We start from the raw sequence: 17930 nt of genomic DNA on the forward strand, positions 1-17930 counted from the left end.
GGATCAAGGCCCCTCTCTGCCAAGGACCGTGTGGTGGCTGCAGGCGCATCAGTCTCCCCACGCTAAAAGACGTTCCCGAATGGGAACCCATCCATTCTGAGGACAGTCATACTCGACTACGAGTGACTGCCGATGATTACCTCACTCTTCACCACCTCAATAATTGTGCTCTGGACATTGCATTGCTGCAACATCAACGTAACACCCATCAGACATCTGACTGTTCCCACCCCCGCACCCCTCTATTCGCAATCTTCTTGACAATCCTAAACTGTAAACTATGGTCAACCTGCACTTCAATGCAGTTTCTATGCCGCTAGACAAAGCTCAAACAAAATCTCGTTGACATGTATGACTTAAGTGTTATTATGACAATGACAATAAAGGAATTGATTGATTGGTTGATTGATTGTTACCCTGTACAAGAACAAGGGTGATAGAAGCGACTGTAACAACTACAGAGGAATATCTCTCCTAAGCATCGTAGGCAAAGTCTTTGCACGCGTCCTCCTGAACAGACTGCAGAAGCTTGCTGATAGAGTGTACCCAGAGTCACAGTGCGGGTTCCGCTCGGAAAGATCAACCATTGACCATGGTCTTCACCATCAGGCAACTGCAAGAGAAGTGCAGAGAGCAGCACAAGCCCCTCTTTCTGGCCTTCATAGACCTGACCAAAGCGTTCGACCTTGTCAGCAGGGATGGGCTCTTCACAGTCCTAGCGAAAATTGGCTGCCCACCGAGACTCCTGAGCATGATCAAGTCGTTCCATGACGGCATGAAAGGCCCAGTTCAATATGACGGCTCGACGTCAGATGCCTTCGACATCCGCAGTGGCGTCGAACAGGGCTGTGTCCTCGCTCCCACTCTCTTCTGCATTTTCTTTGCCGTTCTGCTGAAGCACGCCTTCGGATCGTCGACCGAGGGTGTTTACCTCCACACTCGGTCAGACGGCCGAGCAAGGTCCGGGAGGTAACCACCAGAGACATGCTGTTTGCAGATGACGCTGCTCTGGCCACCCACACAGAAGAAGAGCTACAGAGCCTGATGGACCGCTTTGCAAAGGCATGCGACGAGTTCAGCCTGACTATCAGTATGAAGAAGACAATTGTGATGGCCCAAGATGCTGAACCACTCTGTATGACCATCAACGACTATGAACTAGAGGTCGTCAGCCAGTTCACATACCTTGGCTCCACAATCACTAACAACCTCTCACTGGACGCAGAGATCATCAACAAGAGGATCGGCAAGGCATCCACAACCTGGGCCAGGTTGTTGCAAAGAGTGTGGAACAACAGCATGCTGACGATAAACACCAAGATCGCTGTGTATCGTGCCTGTCGAATGGACGATGGCCGGATCCCCAAAGACATCCTCTACGCAGAGCTTGCCTCCGGCAAGAGGACAACGGGACGGCCACATCTCCGCTTCAAGGATGTCTGCAAGCGTGACCTGAAAGCGCTCGACATGGACCGGAAAACCTGGGAAGAGCTTGTTTAGGACAGATCCAGCTGGAGACACACCGTGAACACTGGACTGAAAGCTGGCAAGGCAATATTCCGCCAGCTTGCAGAGAAAGAGCAAGCAACTACATCCTGTAGCTGACTCCACCTACAAATGCAGCAGGTGCAACAGAGACTGTCCCTCCCGTGTGGGTCTGTACAGCCACCGCAGACGCTGCATGACCAACTCAAACATATCCAAGGGGCGCCAATCCAGTGTGTTCCGAGACTTACGGATGCCAACAACAATTCAATGTCAGGTTGTGACGTCGATTTGACATTGAATTTTAGAAATTTCCCGACCAATATTCTACAACACAAATACAACATTGAAACAACGTTCTTTTTGACAATGTTAAATCAATGTCAGGTTGTGACGTTGATTTGACCATTGAATTTTAGTCATTTCTCAACCAATGTTCTACAACACAAATACAACGTTGTACCAACATGCCTTTTGACAACATTAAATCAATGTCCGCTTCTGACATTGATTTGACCATTGAAATGTGGTCATTTCCCGACCAATATTCTACGACACAAATACAACGTTGAAACAACATGCTTTTTGACGGAGTCTATTTAATGTCGGGTTCTGATGTTGATTTGACCATTGAAATTTGGTCATTTCCCGACCAATATTCTACAACACAAACACAACGTTGAAACAACATAATTTTTGACAACGTTTAATCAATGTCAGGTTGTGACGTTGATTTGACATTGAAATTTGGTCATTTTCCAACCAATATTCTACAACACAAATACAACGTTGAAACAACATGCTTTTTGACAACGTTAAATCAATGTTGTGTTCTGACGTTGATTTGACCATTGAATTTTGGTCATTTCCCGACCAATATTCTACAACACAAACACAACATTGAAACAACATGCTTCATAACAATGTTTATTCAATGTCAGGTTGTGACGTTGATTTGACCGTTGAATTTTGGTCATTTTCCAACCAATATTTAATAACACAAATACAACGTTGAAACAACATGATTTTTGACAACGTTAAATCAATGTCCGCTTCTGACATTGATTTGACCATTGAAATGTGGTCATTTCCTCAACCAATGTTCTACAACACAAATACAACGTTGAAACAACATGCTTTTTGACAAAGTCTATTCAATGTCCACTTCTGACGTTGATTTGACCATTGAAATTTGGTCATTTCCCGACCAATATTCTGCGACACAAATACAACGTTGAAACAACATGCTTCATAACAATGTTTATTCAATGTCAGGTTGTGTCCTTCATTTGACATTGAATTTGAGAAATTTCCCGACCAATATTCTACAACACAAATACAACATTGAAACAACATGCTTCTTGACAACATTAAATCAATGTTGGGTTTTGACGTTGATTTGACCATTGAATTTTAGTCATTTCCCAACCAATATTCTACAACACAAATACAATGTTGAAACAACATGCTTTTTGACAACGTTAAATCAATGTTGTGTTCTGACGTTGATTTGACCATTGAATTTTGGTCATTTTCCGACCAATATTCTACAACACAAACACAACATTGAAACAACATGCTTCATAACAATGTTTATTCAATGTCAGGTTGTGACGTTGATTTGACCGTTGAATTTTGGTCATTTTCCAACCAATATTTAATAACACAAATACAACGTTGAAACAACATGATTTTTGACAACGTTAAATCAATGTCCGCTTCTGACATTGATTTGACCATTGAAATGTGGTCATTTCCTCAACCAATGTTCTACAACACAAATACAACGTTGAAACAACATGCTTTTTGACAAAGTCTATTCAATGTCCACTTCTGACGTTGATTTGACCATTGAAATTTGGTCATTTCCCGACCAATATTCTGCGACACAAATACAACGTTGAAACAACATGCTTCATAACAATGTTTATTCAATGTCAGGTTGTGTCCTTCATTTGACATTGAATTTTAGAAATTTCCCGACCAATATTCTACAACACAAATACAACATTGAAACAACATGCTTCTTGACAACATTAAATCAATGTTGGGTTCTGACGTTGATTTGACCATTGAATTTTAGTCATTTCCCAACCAATATTCTACAACACAAATGCAACGTTGAAACAACATGCTTCTTGACAACATTAAATCAATGTTGGGTTCTGACGTTGATTTGACCATTGAATTTTAGTCATTTCCCAACCAATATTCTACAACACAAATACAACGTTGAAACAACATGCTTTTTGACAACGTTAAATCAATGTTGTGTTCTGACGTTGATTTGACCATTGAAATTTGGTCATTTCCCGACCAATATTCTACAACACAAACACAACGTTGAAACTACATGCTTCTTGACAACATTAAATCAATGTTGGGTTCTGACGTTGATTTGACCATTGAATTTTGGTCATTTTTCGACCAATATTCTACAACACAAATACAACATTGAAACAACATACTGTTTGACGATGTTTATACAATGTCAGGTTGTGACGTTAATTTCTCCTTCTTGGTCTCCTCCTCCTCCTCCTCCTGCTGGGTGGTCTGCAGTCACAACACCAAGACCACCTCCTGGTTGGATCCTCGTCTGGCCAAGAAAGCAAAGCCTCCAGAAGAATGCCGAGAAGATGGTGAGCTCCTCTTTTTTACACCTTTGTGTTGATCACAGAGTTGAGTTTCATCTTCTTGCTGTTAGTCCACCTGCTTGTCGTGTGTGTGTGTGTGTGTGGGTGTGGGTGTGGGTGTGGGTGTGTGTGTGTGTGTGTTCTTGTATTTCTACCCTTCTTGAGAAATGAAGAAGGAAAAGTATCTTCCATATGAGGAGGTGTGAACATAAATCATGGTCCCAATAACATTGCATCTAATAGAGAATGTCTCATTTGCACCCCCTGGTGGTGAAATCTATCAAAATTAGGGTGGTCCCAAAAAGAAGGGATTGTTCAAATTGACTCTGTTGCAAGTCTCGTGTATTCTTTGTAACTTGTTTGTGTGTGCTATGGCTATTGAGGATTTTTTTTTTTCTTCCTGGTCTCAGTCTGGACCCCCTCCCCGGGAGTCCAGGCTTAGACTGAATATTTTTTTACTCAAAAAAAATCACTGCACGTAAGCGATGATATTACGGACCTTGGATCCCTCGGGCGGTACTGCATCAAAAAGCGACATCAGTGTGTAAAGGATATCACCACATGGGCTCAGGAATACTTCGGAAAACCACTGTCAGTAACTACAGTTGGTCGCTACATCTGTAAGTGCAAGTTAAAACTCTACTATGCAAAGCCATTTATCAACAACACCCAGAAATGCCGCCGGCTTCGCTGGGCCCGAGCTCATCTAAGATGGACTGACGCAAAGTGGAAAAGTGTTCTGTGGTCTGACGAGTCCACATTTCAAATTGTTTTTGGAAACTGTGGACGTCGTGTCCTCCGGACCAAAGAGGAAAAGAACCATCCGGATTGTTCTAGGCGCAAAGTGTAAAAGTTTGCATCTGTGATGGTATGGGGGTGTATTAGTGCCCAAGACATGGGTAACTTACACATCTGTGAAGGCGCCATTAATGCTGAGAGGTACATACAGGTTTTGGAGCAACATATGTTGCCATCCAAGCAACGTTATCATGGACGCCCCTGCTTATTTCAGCAAGACAATGCCAAAGCCACGTGTTACAACAGCGTGGCTTCGTAGTAAAAGATTGCGTGTACTCTAGTAGGTCCCATTTAATAATTTTGATCATATGTTCGGAAAGTGCAAAGACTGAGTGGTGTTCATCTTCACAAATGTCACACGCACGCACGCACGCACACACACACACACACACACACACACACACACACACACACACACACACACACACACACATGCACACACACTCCACAGCAGTATAACACAAATGTTTACATTAGACATCACAAGCGCTGCCATAGGTTATGATGTGAATCAGCAGAGACTTCATCAGTGCCCTCTCCACGTCTCAATCACCACACACACACACACACACACACACACACACACACACACACACACACACACACACACACACACACTGCAACTGTCCGCCATTTATTCTCCTCTTCCTCCTCTTTGCTTGCTCGTTTTCCGTCGTTCGCGCGACTCTGCCCAGTAAAGAGCCGAAGTGTGCCTGGAATTGTAAGTGTGGCGCTCAGCTCTGCACAAACACACACACACACACACACACACACACACACACACACACACACACACACACACACACACACACACACACACACACGCACACATGCACGCACACACATTCTTGTATTTGTTACCTTCTTGAGACCTGAGAAAAATGCCTCCCTCTTTAGGACCAGCCTTTCTAGATATATAAAGATGTGTATTTACAACATTAATAATATATACATACTATGCACATATAAAAAAGCTTGCTGTGAAAAATTTGTTGGAGTTTCGCAAGAAAAAGGTCACAATTTCACAAGAAAAACTTAGAATGTTGGCAGTATTATAATAAAAGTCGTCATTTTACTCAACGCAAGTCAACATTTTACAAGAAAAACTGAACATTTGTGCAATGTTATGATAAAAGTTGGATTTTTACTCGATAACAGTCGCAATTTTACAAGAAAAAGCTTCAAATGTTGTCAGTGTTATGAAAAGAGTCGTCATTTTACTCGAAAAAAGTCACAATTGTATAAGAAAACTTTAAAATTTTGGCAATATTATAATAATAATTGGGATTTTACTTGACAAAATAATGACAAAAGTCATCATTTTACTCAAAAAAAAGTCACTATTTTACAAGAACAACAAAAAAATTGGCAATATTATGATAAAAGTCCGAATTTTATATGACAAATGTCACCGTTTTGCATTAAAAAGTAATAATTTTACATAAAAAAAGTAATAATTTTTACGAGAAAATATTGCAATATTACAGAAACAGAAAGAATACGAGAAATTGTTCCCAATTTCATAAGAAAAAAGTTGACACATTGTGAGAAAAAGACTGCTTTTAGTTCATTTTTTTTGTTTGTAATTGTTTTTTAATCTTCATTATTTACTTCAAGTTATGTCTCTATATACATATTTATTTCATTTTATTTAAATTAATTTGGGCCAATCGGGGGCGCATTTCAATTTCTTGCGCACACATGTTATTTCATATGTTGACCAGAGGGGGGAGCACTTTTAAAAGCGACACACAGTCAATGTGAAAAATCCCTCCTTTTTGGGACCACCCTCATTTTGATAGATTTCACCACCAGGGGGTGCATATATTGCTGCCTTTGCAGCTGTCAATGTTTACTTTTGTATGCACATTAAATCAACAAAAAAAATCCTGACTTTGGAGCAATGTTCACGGATGCTCTCTATTAGACGCAATGTTATTGGGACCATGGTTTATGTCCTAACTTGTTCACACCTCCTCATATGGAAGGTACTTTTCCTTGTTGGTGTCTCAAGAAGGGTAGAAATACAAGAACACACACACACACACACACACACACACACCACATTCTTGTCTTTGTTACCTTCTTGAGACCTGAGAATGTTGCCTCCCTCTTTAGGACCAGCCTTTCTAGATATATAAAGATGTGTATTTACAACATTAATAATATATACATACTTTGCAAATATAAAAAAGCTTGCTGTGAAAAATTTGTTGGAACTTCACAAGAAAAAGGTCACAATTTCACAAGAAAAACTTAGAATGTTGGCAGTATTATAATAAAAGTCGTCATTTTACTCAACGCAAGTCAACATTTTACAAGAAAAACTGAACATTTGTGCAATGTTATGATAAAAGTTGGATTTTTACTCGATAGCAGTCGCAATTTTACAAGAAAAAGCTTAAAATGTTGTCAGTGTTATGAAAAGAGTCGTCATTTTACTCGAAAAAAGTCACAATTGTATAAGAAAACTTTAAAATGTTGGCAATATTATACTAATAATTGGAATTTTACTTGACAAAATGACGACAAAAGTCATAATTTGACTCAAAAAATGCAATATTGTGACAAAAGTCAGAATTTTATATGACAAATGTCACCGTTTTGCCTTAAAAAGTAATAATTTTACATTAAAAAAGTAATAATTTTACGAGGAAACATTGCAATTTTACAGAAACAGAAAGAATACGAGAAATTGTTCCCAATTTCATAAGAAAGAAGTCGACACATTGTGAGAAAAAGACTGATTTTAGTTCATTTTTTTTGTTTGTAATTGTTTTTTAATCTTCATTATTTACTTCAAGTTATGTCTCTATATACATATTTATTTTATTTTATTTAAATTAATTTGGGCCAATCGGCGGCGCATTTCAATTTCTTGCGCACACTTGTTATTTCATATGTTGACCAGAGGGGGGAGCACTTTTAAAAGCGACACACAGTCACTGTGAAAAATCCCTCCTTTTTGGGACCACCCTCATTTTGATAGATTTCACCACCAGGGGGTGCATATATTGCTGCCTTTGCAACTGTCAATGTTTACTTTTGTATGCACATTAAATCAACAAAAAATCCTGACTTTGGAGCAATGTTCACGGATGCGCTCTATTAGACGCAATGTTATTGGAACCATGGTTTATGTCCTAACTTGTTCACACCTCCTCATATGGAAGGTACTTTTCCTTCTTGGTATCTCAAGAAGGGTAGAAATACAAGAACACACACACACACACACACACACATTCTTGTCTTTGTTACCTTCTTGAGACCTGAGAATGTTGCCTCCCTCTTTAGGACCAGCCTTTCTAGATATATAAAGATGTGTATTTACAACATTAATAATATATACATACTATGCAAATATAAAAAAGCTTGCTGTGAAAAATTTGTTGGAACTTCACAAGAAAAAGGTCACAATTTCACAAGAAAAACTTAGAATGTTGGCAGTATTATAATAAAAGTCGTCATTTTACTCAACGCAAGTCAACATTTTACAAGAAAAACTGAACATTTGTGCAATGTTATGATAAAAGTTGGATTTTTACTCGATAACAGTCGCAATTTTACAAGAAAAAGCTTAAAATGTTGTCATTGTTATGAAAAGAGTCGTCATTTTACTCGAAAAAAGTCACAATTGTATAAGAAAACTTTAAAATGTTGGCAATATTATAATAATAATTGGGATTTTACTTGACAAAATGATGACAAAAGTCATAATTTTACTCCAAAAAAAGTCACTATTTTACAAGAACAACAAAAAAATTGGCAATATTGTGATAAAAGTCAGAATTTTATATGACAAATGTCACCATTTTGCATTAAAAAGTAATAATTTTACATAAAAAAAGTAATAATTTTACGAGAAAATATTGCAATATTACAGAAACAGAAAGAATACGAGAAATTGTTCCCAATTTCATTAAAAAAAAAAGTCGACACATTGTGAGAAAAAGACTGCTTTTAGTTTTTTTTTTTTTGTTTGTAATTGTTTTTTAATCTTCATTATTTACTTCAAGTTATTACAGTATGTCTCTATATACATATTTATTTTATTTTATTTAAATTAAGTAATAATTTTACGAGAAACATTGCAATATTACAGAAACAATTTTACAAGAAAAAAATCGACACATTGTGAGAAAAAGACTGCTTTTAGTTAGTTTATTTTATTTAATTGTATTTATTTTTGTAATAGTTTTTAAAAACTTTATTATTTATTTCAAGTTATTACAGTATGTCTCTATATACATACGTTACATTTTTTTAATTAATTTTGGGGCGCATTTCAATTTCTTACACACACTTGTTTTTTCATATGTTGACCAGAGGGAGGGCACTTAAAATGTTTACACACACTTGTTATTTCATATGGTGACCAGAGGGGGAGCACTTTTAAAAGCGACACACAGTCAATGTGAAAAATCCCTCCTTTTTGGGGACCACCCTCATTTTGATAGATTTGGGCAACCCAGCTGTAGAGCCAGAAAAAGGTCACAATTTCACAAGAAAAACTTAGAATGTTGGCAGTATTATGATAAAAGTCGTCATTTTACTCCACGCAAGTCAATGTTTACTTTTGTATACACATTAAATCAACAAAAAAAAATCCTGACTTTGGAGCAATGTTCACGGACTCTAGTATTTGGCTCTTTATTAGATGCAATGTTATTGGGACCATGATTTATGTCCTCACTTGTTCACACCTCCTCATACGGAAGATACTTTTCCTTGTTGGTGTCTCAAGAAGGGTAGAAATACAAGAGCACACACACACACACACACACACACACACACACACACACACACACACACACACACACACACACACACACACACACACTGTTGTCAGGTGCCAAACACGTCCTACAGCGTGCCCAGTCTGCTTGGCCAAAGATTAGTTTTCACTCGCCTGAATGAATTGCGATGGTTGGGCTTGCGATCACGTTTTTTTTGCGTTAATAGATTTATAATAATATTAATAATATAATAACGCTCCGCTGGTCGTAAACGTGACGCCGCTGTTCTGCTGGCGTCCGTCAGTCAGTGGAATCGTCCTGGCGGGGTTTACTTTTGGTATATCGGTACTAGTCTAAAAAAATCAATTCATGACATTGCTGGTTTTACGAGCAGCGGAGCATGTTCGGCAGCGCGCACGCACAGAGTACTTACCAGCAGACACAGTGTGTAGACAGAAAAGGGAGAACGGATGCATTTTTTGGCGTAAAAAGTAAAGATAAAGGTGAAGTTATAACACTGAAACGCCCTCCAGGAAGAAAGTGCTTTAAGACATGGCTAGCGAGCTAGCGGCTAACGTCCATCCGCAGTGTTTTAGCTACTTCTGAATCACTAATCCTGGCCTCCATGGCGACAAATAGAGTAAACATGCTTCACTACACACGGTAGGAGGATACAATAGCTCGCCGGCTAACAAAAGATAGCGCTCCTGAATGTAAACAAACGCCATGGGTGGGTCTACACCTGACATTCCACTGTAATGATACCAAGTACAAGAGCGTATCTAGTCGATACTACTGTGAATACGTCGATATTTTCTTTATCGTCACAAAATCTTGTTTTTTAATTCATATTATGTTTATAAAGTCAGTAAATTTGAATATGACCAACGTATGATCCTGTAACTACTTGGTATCGGATCGATACCTGAATGTGTGGTATCGTCCAAAACTAATGTAAAGTATCAAACGAGAGAAGAATAAGTGATTATTACATTTGAACAGAAGTGTAGATAGAACATGTTAAAACAGAAAGTAAGCAGATATTAACAGTATATTAACGAGTAGATTAATAATAATTTTTTACAGTTTGTCCCTCATAATGTAGACAAAATAATAGGTGTATAAATGACACAATATGTTACTGCATAGACTAATTAGGAGTCTTTGTTTGTTTACTTACTACTAAAAGACAAGTTGTCTAGTATGTTCACTATTTTATTTAAGGACTAAATCACAATAATAAACATATGTTTAATGTACCCTAAGATATTTTGTTAAAAATAAAGACAATAATGAAATTTTTTGTGGTCCCCTTTTATTTAGAAAAGTATCGAAATATATTTTGGTACCGGTACCAAATTATTGGTATGGGGACAACACTAATTTGGGTGTTATTTTGGACCTAAAGCTAAAATTGAATGGCCATATTATAAAAATGTGAGTGATTTTATCCCGTATGTCTCATTGTGCCACGGTCTGGGGGATAGACCACGAAACGTGTAGTGAAGCCTCTGTTGTCATTATATGGCCCCACCATGGACTGGACTCTCACTATTATGTTAGATCCACTATGGACTGGACTCTCACTATTATGTTAGATCCACTATGGACTGGACTCTCACTATTATGTTAGATCCAGTATGGACTGGACTCTCACACTATTATGTTAGATCCACTATGGACTGGACTCTCACTATTATGTTAGATCCACTATGGACTGGACTCTCACACTATTATGTTAGATCCACTATGGACTGGACTGGACTCTCACTATTATGTTAGATCCACTATGGACTGGTCTTTCACTATTATGTTAGATCCACTTTGGACTGGACTCTCACTATTATGTTAGATCCACTATGGACTGGACTCTCACACTATTATGTTAGATCCACTATGGACTGGACTGGACTGGACTCTCACTATTATGTTAGATCCACTATGGACTGGTCTTTCACTATTATGTTAGATCCACTTTGGACTGGACTCTCACTATTATGTTAGATCCACTATGGACTGGACTCTCACACTATTATGTTCGATCCACTATGGACTGGACTCTCACACTATTATGTTAGATCCACTATGGACTGGACTCTCACACTATTATGTTAGATCCACTATGGACTGGACTCTCACTATTATGTTAGATCCACTATGGACTGGACTCTCACACTATTATGTTAGATCCACTATGGACTGGACTCTCACTATTATGTTAGATCCACTATGGACTGGACTCTCACTATTATGTTAGATCCACTATGGACTGGACTCTCACTATTATGTTAGATCCACTATGGACTGGACTCTCACTATTATGTTAGATCCACTATGGACTGGACTCTCACTATTATGTTAGATCCACTATGGACTGGACTCTCACTATTATGTTAGATCCACTATGGACTGGACTCTCACTATATTATGTTAGATCCACTATGGACTGGACTCTCACTATTATGTTAGATCCACTATGGACTGGACTCTCACACTATTATGTTAGATCCACTATGGACTGGACTCTCACACTATTATGTTAGATCCACTATGGACTGGACTCTCACTATTATGTTAGATCCACCATGGACTGGACTCTCACTATTATGTTAGATCCACTATGGACTGGACTCTCGCTATTATGTTAGATCCACTATGGACTGGATTCTCACTATTATGTTAGATCCACTATGGACTGGACTCTCACACTATTATGTTAGATCCACTATGGACTGGACTCTCACACTATTATGTTAGATCCACTATGGACTGGACTCTCACTATTATGTTAGATCCACCATGGACTGGACTCTCACTATTATGTTAGATCCACTATGGACTGGACTCTCGCTATTATGTTAGATCCACTATGGACTGGATTCTCACTATTATGTTAGATCCACTATGGACTGGACTCTCACTATTATATTAGATCCACTATGGACTGGACTCTCACTATTATGTTAGATCCACTATGGACTGGACTCTCGCTATTATGTTAGATCCACAATGGACTGGACTCTCACACTATTATGTTAGATCCACTATGGACTGGACACTCACACCATTATGTTAGATCCACTATGGACTGGACTCTCACTATTATGTTACATCCACTATGGACTGGACTCTCACTATATTATGTTAGATCCACTATGGACTGGACTCTCACTATTATGTTAGATCCACTATGGACTGGACTCTCGCTATTATGTTAGATCCACTATGGACTGGACTCTCACTATTATGTTAGATCCACTATGGACTGGACTCTCACTATTATGTTGGATCCACTATGGACTGGACTCTCACTATTATGTTAGATCCACTATGGACTGGACTCTCACACTATTATGTTAGATCCACTATGGACTGGACTCTCACTATTATGTTAGATCCACTATGGACTGGACTCTCACTATTATGTTAGATCCACTATGGACTGGACTCTCACTATTATGTTAGATCCACTATGGACTGGACTCTCACACTATTATGTTAGATCCACTATGGACTGGACTGGACTCTCACTATTATGTTAGATCCACTATGGACTGGACTCTCACTATTATGTTAGATCCACCATGGACTGGACTCTCACTATTATGTTAGATCCTCTATGGACTGGACTCTCACTATTATGTTGGATCCACTATGGACTGGACTCTCACTATTATGTTAGATCCACTATGGACTGGACTCTCACTATTATGTTAGATCCACTATGGACTGGACCCTCACTATTATGTTAGATCCACTATGGACTGGACTCTCGCTATTATGTTAGATCCACTATGGACTGGACTCTCACACTATTATGTTAGATCCACTATGGACTGGTCTTTCACTATTATGTTAGATCCACTATGGACTGGACTCTCACTATTATGTTAGATCCACTATGGACTGGACTCTCACTATTATGTTAGATCCACTATGGACTGGACTCTCACTATTATGTTGGATCCACTATGGACTGGTCTTTCACTATTATGTTGGATCCACTATGGACTGGACTCTCACTATTATGTTAGATCCACTATGGACTGGACTCTCACTATTATGTTAGATCCACTATGGACTGGACTCTCACACTATTATGTTAGATCCACTATGGACTGGACTCTCACACTATTATATTAGATCCACTATGGACTGGACTCTCACTATTATGTTAGATCCACTATGGACTGGACTCTCACTATTATGTTAGATCCACTATGGACTGGACTCTCACACTATTATGTTAGATCCACTATGGACTGGACTCTCACTATTATGTTAGATCCACTATGGACTGGACTCTCACACTATTATGTTAGATCCACTATGGACTGGACTGTCATTATTATGTTAGATCCACTATGGACTGGACTCTCACTATTATGTTAGATCCACTATGGACTGGACTCTCACACTATTATATTAGATCCACTATGGACTGGACTCTCACTATTATGTTAGATCCACTATGGACTGGACTCTCACTATTATCTTAGATCCACTATGGACTGGACTCTCACACTATTATGTTAGATCCACTATGGACTGGACTCTCACTATTATGTTAGATCCACTATGGACTGGACTCTCACACTATTATATTAGATCCACTATGGACTGGACTCTCACTATTATATTAGATCCACTATGGACTGGACTCTCACTATTATGTTAGATCCACTATGGACTGGACTCTCACTATTATCTTAGATCCACTATGGACTGGACTCTCACACTATTATGTTAGATCCACTATGGACTGGACTCTCACTATTATGTTAGATCCACTATGGACTGGACTCTCACACTATTATGTTAGATCCACTATGGATCTTTTTTCCGGATATTGAGTTTCCAATCATTTCTACAACTCTTATTTTTTTTGTGATAGACTGTACTGTCCCTGTCAAATAAATAAATAAAATAAAATAAATCGGTCCTAAGAAATCCGTGGTGAGACTCGACTAACTGCCAGTCCATCCACGCCTCGCCTCCCGTTTAGGCTGGCCCGCTTAGTACGTGGGCGGGCTGAAAGGATGCTAATCCTGCAAACTGCCAAAAAAAAGCAAACATTTATGAAGCTCCTGGATGAGAGCCTCTGGTGCAGACTCCTTCCAGCACTCGCAGCCAGGAGACATTATTTTATCAGTGAAAGCAGCCGCCTAGACAAAGGAGCTGCAATAATCCAACATCCTGCTCCTGCTCGCCCTTTTAGTCTTTCCATTTTCTCACTTTTCAGTTCCTGATATGTCCGTCTATAGTCGGAAATCCGTCTTTTTTATCTCTGTAAAAATACAACAAAAATATTTTCTGTTTTTCTTCGTTTTTCCCCGACCTAAAATGTGTGTTAAAATCTTGCCAACAACTATGGTTTTCCCGTATTGAGTACGGTTTTTGATCATCCAGTGGTAAAAACTACGTTTTTTTGTTGCGCAACCAGTCTTAAAACACTCTGGTCACTCCCGAGTTCTTTTGGATGACATATATGTTGAGTAAAGAGGACCACCCAGACAGAATAGTACTTGGCCAAGTTTTAGGAGACCAGCCCTTACAATGCGACAATAGCATCAGCAAGAAGAGGTCTAAATCCCAACAAAAAGAGCGTAAAAAGCCCCGCTCGCCCAGAAAGGAGCACAGCTGCTTCTTCAAAACAGATAAGGAACTGGCCAAAACAGCTCTGTGAGCCGACAAACAGGAGCCCTTAAGACAAACAAAGATTTTACTAGCGGACATAAGATAAAAGCAAGGAGGTCACGAGAAGACACGCTACATGGGAAAATACTAGCTGCTTTAAACATGACTATAGATTAAAAAAGAATACTTAAAAATATCTTATTCTCAGATTTTCCATTAAAAATTATGAACTTAAAAAGGAAGCAACGGCAAACATCAATGATGATTGGTTGGTTTACGTATAAGAACATCCATGATTGGTTGTTGTTTGCTATGATGAGTCACCATTGGTTAAGATTAGGGCAAAACATTAGGGACAGGCCAATCAGAGGCAAGATAGGGCGGGTCATCGAGCCAGGAAAGGAAATCACAACATTTTTCTTCGTTTTTTCCAACCTACAATGTGTGTTAAATCTTGCCAACAACTACAGTTTTCCCGTAATGAGTACGGTTTTTGATAATCCAGTGGTAAGAACTACGTTTTTTTGTTGCGCGACCAGTCTTAAAACACACTGGTCACTCCCAAGTTCTTTTGGAAGACATATGTTATGTTTACTGGATGGAGTTGACGGCACAGACACCAGGGGGCAGTAAAGTTCTATGATTTACTATATGTATAGCCAATATTTATATAATAATAATAAACAATACTAACTAAAACTATAGAACGGTGTGTGTGTGACAAAACCCAAGAGTGTGTGAGTGTGTGTGGCTATGTGTATGGTTAGCTGAAGTGTGTGTTACCAAGTGTTGAGTAGAGCGAGAGGAGGAAGCTACGGCAAACATCAATGATGATTGGTTGTAAGAACATCCATGATTGGTTGGTTGTTTACTATGATGAGTCACCATTGGTTAAGATTAGGGCAAAACGTTAGGGACAGGCCAATCAGAGGCAAGATAGGGCGGGTCATCGAACCAGGAAAGGAAATCACAACGTTTTCTTTGTTTTTTCCGACCTACAATGTGCGTTAAAATCTTGCCAACAATTACGGTTTTCCCGTATTGAGTACGGTTTTTGATAATCCAGTGGTAAGAACTACGTTTTTTTGTTGCGCGACCAGTCTTAAAACACACTGGTCACTCCCAAGTTCTTTTGGAAGACATATGTTATGTTTACTGGATGGAGTTGACGGCACAGACAACAGGGGGCAGTAAAGTTCGATGATTTATTATATGTATAGCCAATATTTATATAATAATAATAAACAATACTAACTAAAACTATAGAACGGTGTGTGTGACAAAACCCAAGAGTGTGTGAGTGTGTGTGGCTATGTGTATGGTTAGCTGAAGTGTGTGTTACCAAGTGTTGAGTAGAGCGAGAGGAGGAAGCTACGGCAAACATCAATGATGATTGGTTATAAGAACATCCAAGATTGGTTGGTTGTTTACTATGATGAGTCACCATTGGTTAAGATTAGGGCAAAACGTTAGGGACAGGCCAATCAGAGGCAAGATAGGGCGGGTCATCGAACCACAAAAGGAAATCACAACATTTTTCTTCGTTTTTTCCGACCTACAATGTGCGTTAAAATCTTGCCAACAATTACGGTTTTCCCGTAATGAGTACGGTTTTTGATAATCCAGTGGTAAGAACTACGTTTTTTTGTTGCGCGACCAGTCTTAAAACACCCTGGTCACTCCCAAGTTCTTTTGGAAGACATATGTTATGTTTACTGGATGGAGTTGACGGCACAGACACCAGGGGGCAGTAAAGTCTGATGATTTATTATATGTATAGCCAATATTTATATAATAATAATAATAAACAATACTAACTAAAACTATAGAACGGTGTGTGTGACAAAACCCAAGAGTGTGTGAGTGTGTGTGGCTATGTGTATGGTTAGCTGAAGTGTGTGTTACCAAGTGTTGAGTAGAGCGACAGGGGGAAGCTACGGCCAACATCAATGATGATTGGTTATAAGAACATCCATGATTGGTTGGTTGTTTACTATGATGAGTCACCATTGGTTAAGATTAGGGCAAAACGTTAGGGACAGGCCAATCAGAGGCAAGATAGGGCGGGTCATCGAACCAGGAAAGGAAATCACAACGTTTTTCTTCGTTTTTTCCGACCTACAATGTGCGTTAAAATCTTGCCAACAATTACGGTTTTCCCGTATTGAGTACGGTTTTTGATAATCCAGTGGTAAGAACTACGTTTTTTTGTTGCGCGACCAGTCTTAAAACACACTGGTCACTCCCAAGTTCTTTTGGAAGACATATGTTATGTTTACTGGATGGAGTTGACGACACAGACACCAGGGGGAAGTAAAGTTATATGATTTATTATATGTATAGCCAATATTTATATAATAATAATAAACAATACTAACTAAAACTATAGAACGGTGTGTGTGACAAAACCCAAGAGTGTGTGTGTGTGTGTGTGGCTATGTGTATGGTTAGCTGAAGTGTGTGTTACCAAGTGTTGAGTAGAGCGAGAGGAGGAAGCTACGGCAAACATCAATGATGATTGGTTATAAGAACATCCATGATTGGTTGGTTGTTTACTATGATGAGTCACCATTGGTTAAGATTAGGACAAAACATTAGGGACAGGCCAAGTTTTTCTTCGTTTTTTCCGACCTACAATGTG

At 38.9% G+C, this 17930-nt stretch overlaps 1 protein-coding gene across 1 annotated transcript in view; it reads left to right on the forward strand.

The window, feature by feature from the left end:
- Positions 1 to 17930, forward strand: part of LOC133647060 (membrane-associated guanylate kinase, WW and PDZ domain-containing protein 2-like) — a 233263-nt gene that overhangs the window by 123381 nt on the left and 91952 nt on the right. The window contains exon 6 of the mRNA XM_062043117.1: positions 4045 to 4124. Coding sequence (XP_061899101.1) covers positions 4045 to 4124 — 80 coding nt within the window. The remainder of the gene's footprint in view (positions 1 to 4044; positions 4125 to 17930) is intronic.

The sequence above is a fragment of the Entelurus aequoreus genome, linkage group LG03 (genome assembly GCF_033978785.1).
Source record: "Entelurus aequoreus isolate RoL-2023_Sb linkage group LG03, RoL_Eaeq_v1.1, whole genome shotgun sequence".
Taxonomy (NCBI): Eukaryota; Metazoa; Chordata; class Actinopteri; order Syngnathiformes; family Syngnathidae; genus Entelurus; species Entelurus aequoreus.